General features: G+C 53.6%; 2 protein-coding genes across 2 annotated transcripts in view; both read right to left on the bottom strand.

The window, feature by feature from the left end:
* The window catches only part of DDA1 (DET1 and DDB1 associated 1), a 10,825-nt gene extending 10,414 nt beyond the window's left edge, over positions 1-411 (bottom strand). The window contains exon 1 of the mRNA XM_015886540.2: positions 284-411. Coding sequence (XP_015742026.1) covers positions 284-286 — 3 coding nt within the window. The 5' untranslated portion in view covers positions 287-411. The remainder of the gene's footprint in view (positions 1-283) is intronic.
* Positions 412-1,060: 649 nt separating this feature from the next.
* Positions 1,061-2,377, bottom strand: MRPL34 (mitochondrial ribosomal protein L34). Its single transcript, XM_015886539.2, has 2 exons — positions 2,257-2,377; positions 1,061-1,637 (listed from the first exon to the last, which is right to left on the bottom strand). The coding sequence occupies exons 1-2, from the start codon at positions 2,301-2,303 to the stop codon at positions 1,328-1,330; spliced, it is 357 nt and encodes a 118-aa protein (XP_015742025.1). The 5' UTR covers positions 2,304-2,377; the 3' UTR covers positions 1,061-1,327.
* Between the last annotated feature and the right edge of the window lie 496 nt (positions 2,378-2,873).

Below are 2,873 nucleotides of genomic sequence, written 5' to 3'. Positions count from 1 at the left end.
CCCCCCCCTGAGCTGACCCTCCCACCCCGCCATCTTGTGCTGCCCCAGCCCCCCTGCCCATACTCAGCTCCCCTCAGCCCCAGGCTCCGCTCCCCCTCAAGGCCCAGCCCGGAGGGTGCGGCTCTCCCCGCCTCAGGGTGGGCCCCGCCGCCCTATTTCGAGGCTGTGAGCTGGGATACCGGAGGGTGAGGGCTGTGAGGAGGTGGAGAGGAGCTGAGGATGCGATTCCCTTAATAGGGAGGGCTGGGGTCGCCGCCATTTGGGGCGGGGGTCGCACACCTACCATCTTCGCCGCCGCCAGCCGGGAGGAGCCGCCCCTCCCCCGCCTCACAGCCTCTGCCTGACGCCGTTCGCCCGCCCCACACGCGCTCCTATTGGTCAGCACAGCGAAACACCCAGCGCCTATTGGATAACTCGGCCGTCAGTCAGCGCGGCGCTGAGGAGTCTGGGATCCGGTTGAAGCAGGAAATGCCGAACGGAAGGAGGTGGGGGGGTGGGAGGAACCCGGATGTGATGTCGGCGCGGGGCACGCTGGGAATTGTAGTCCATGCCGGGTGTTGTAGTCCAGACCAGGTATGGCGTCTCCCCTCCGGTCTCATTAATGAAGGCGCTGTTATAATTAACGAGCCAGCAACGAAACAGGGCTGGGATCACACAGAGTATCACCAGAGCAACCCCAAGCCTCAGCTCTGGGCCTGCTCAGTGCTCTAGGTCCACTCAAAGAGCCATTTACTACCAAAACACAGCCAGCTTCCATTGGATGGTATAAACAGCAATGTGGGGCTCCCATCTCCATTCCAAGGCCTCTATGTGTATCCATATACACCCATAATAACACAGAGCTGATATACTATGGACATGACCATAAAGCTCTCTGTGCCATCAGCCCTCAGCTGCCATCCCTCAGAGGCTCCATGTTATGTATAGGTGCAAGCTGGGCTATATGTAAAAGATAAGCTGGCTTTCCTCTCCCTATTACCTCCTTCAGAGGCTCCATGTTATGTGTAGGATCAAGCTGGCTTTCCCTATTACCTCTGCATTAACAATGAGTGAATGGAGCTCAGTGAGAGTTGCCAGGCTTTAATTCCTCCTTGTGTTATCACAAGGTCATCTTATAATCACACACAATGAGAAAAAGCAGAAAGCAGCCATCAAACAGAGCCCTTAGAGGCCAATCTCAGTGTAACACCCAATACATTAGATGCATGGCCACATCACAGCCCCACTCTTAATACAAGGCATCAAGCTGGGTAGCTCCAAACCTATAACAGCTCCAAACCCATGTCAGCTCCAAGGGCTTTGCTCCATCTCAGCCCACATTCAACCCTCAGTGTGTCAGTGATTTCCTGCCCTTCAGCATCCGTCGCAGGATCACCTCGATCCCAGCCGGTGTGCTGATACGTTTGATCCACCCGTGGGTCCGTTTGCGTTTACGGTTGTTGGGTTGATAATTGTTCCCACGCGCCTTTGTGCGGATCTGCTGGTGGTTCCAGGAGGGCGATGGGATGGGGAAGGATGGGATGGTGCCTATAGGCTTCAAGGAGGGGTGGCCGATAGGTAGATCCTTGCTATAGGTGAGGGCTGATGCTGAGCGGAGCTGGATGGGCTGGACTGCAATTGGCTGTAGCAGGAAAAGCCTGTTGGAAAAGTAAATGAGAAATATGAATGAATAAAGAGAAATGCTGGCTTGAAAAGCGGGTTAACACCAACAGATTAAGGTTAACACCCTCACTGCCTGCCCCGCTTATCAGATTGCTTCAATGCTGCACTTGGCTCAAGGCAATGCCAGGTATACACACACAATGGGAGAACACAGTATTTAAAGCCCTTTAGAGAAGGACTTGAGGGTCCATAAACACTGGATATAACCCAGCAGCAAAGCAGAAACCAACGGGATCATGGGCTGAATCAACAGGGGGGTCAGAGCAGGGCAGGAATGGGCTGCCCACCCTATATTGCCCTTATGAAGGCCTATATTAACCTTATGAAGGCCTATATACCCCTTATGAAGGCCTATATACAGCGCTGGATCCAGGCCTGGGGGTCCCAGCATTGGAAACCTATGGGTCCAAAGCGGGGCCTTGAATGGTCCCAATAGCCCCCGCTGTAAGGCCAGGCATAGAGCTGGGCCTGCTCGGCCTGTATAAGGCTATATAGGGGTAAACCAAGCGATTTCTGACCGCTGACCCCGCTATAGAAGGACCCCTGCCCACCCCGGTGCCCCTTAGGCCCCATGGCTCCATCCCCATCTATTACCTGCCACCAGCGGCCTGCACACACAGCCGCCCCAACATGGCCGCCATTGCTTCCCCCCCAGCCTCACAGCACCACCTTCCCAATAACACTGCTCCCTATTGGCTGCTATTTCTCTCGGCCAATCAGAGGGGTGCGTGCTCGCTGGGGTGGGAACGGCGTTACGTAGTGCGTAACGTCCGCGGGGGGTGATGGGATTTGTAGTTCTGCGGGGCGGCTTTGTTATAATGGCGGCCAGCTTGGGGTTCGCCATGTATAGCACATGTATAGCCATGTATAGCACATGTATAGCCATGTATAGCCATGTATAGCACATGTATAGCACATGTATAGCACATGTATAGCCATGTATAGCCATGTATAGCCATGTATAGCACATGTATAGCCATGTATAGCCATGTATAGCCATGTATAGCACATGTATAGCCATGTATAGCATGTTATTAGCCAACATGACTGGGCGTGGAGGAATATCAACGGAAATGCGCCCTTTTTTGATTAGCCATATGATGAATCATGGCTCGAAATGTGATATCTACACAATGGTAATAGCGATGTGTGGAACTGAGTAGCATACCTCGGAGTTTATAGACAGCATTGGGTCTGCTGGCTCTTTATAT

This window comes from Coturnix japonica, chromosome 28, assembly GCF_001577835.2.
Source record: "Coturnix japonica isolate 7356 chromosome 28, Coturnix japonica 2.1, whole genome shotgun sequence".
NCBI lineage: Eukaryota > Metazoa > Chordata > Aves > Galliformes > Phasianidae > Coturnix > Coturnix japonica.
This window is presented reverse-complemented; position numbering and strand designations above follow the sequence as displayed.

What these genes read in the sequence shown, in the direction of transcription:
- MRPL34 (XM_015886539.2), bottom strand. Translation starts at nt 2,303, where the DNA reads ATGGCGGCCATGTTGGGGCGGCTGTGTGTGCAGGCCGCTGGTGGCAG. An exon ending in GTGCAGGCCGCTGGTGGCAG is followed by an intron (nt 1,638 to 2,256) that starts GTAATAGATGGG and finishes CTTTTCCAACAG; the next exon opens with GCTTTTCCTGCTACAGCCAA.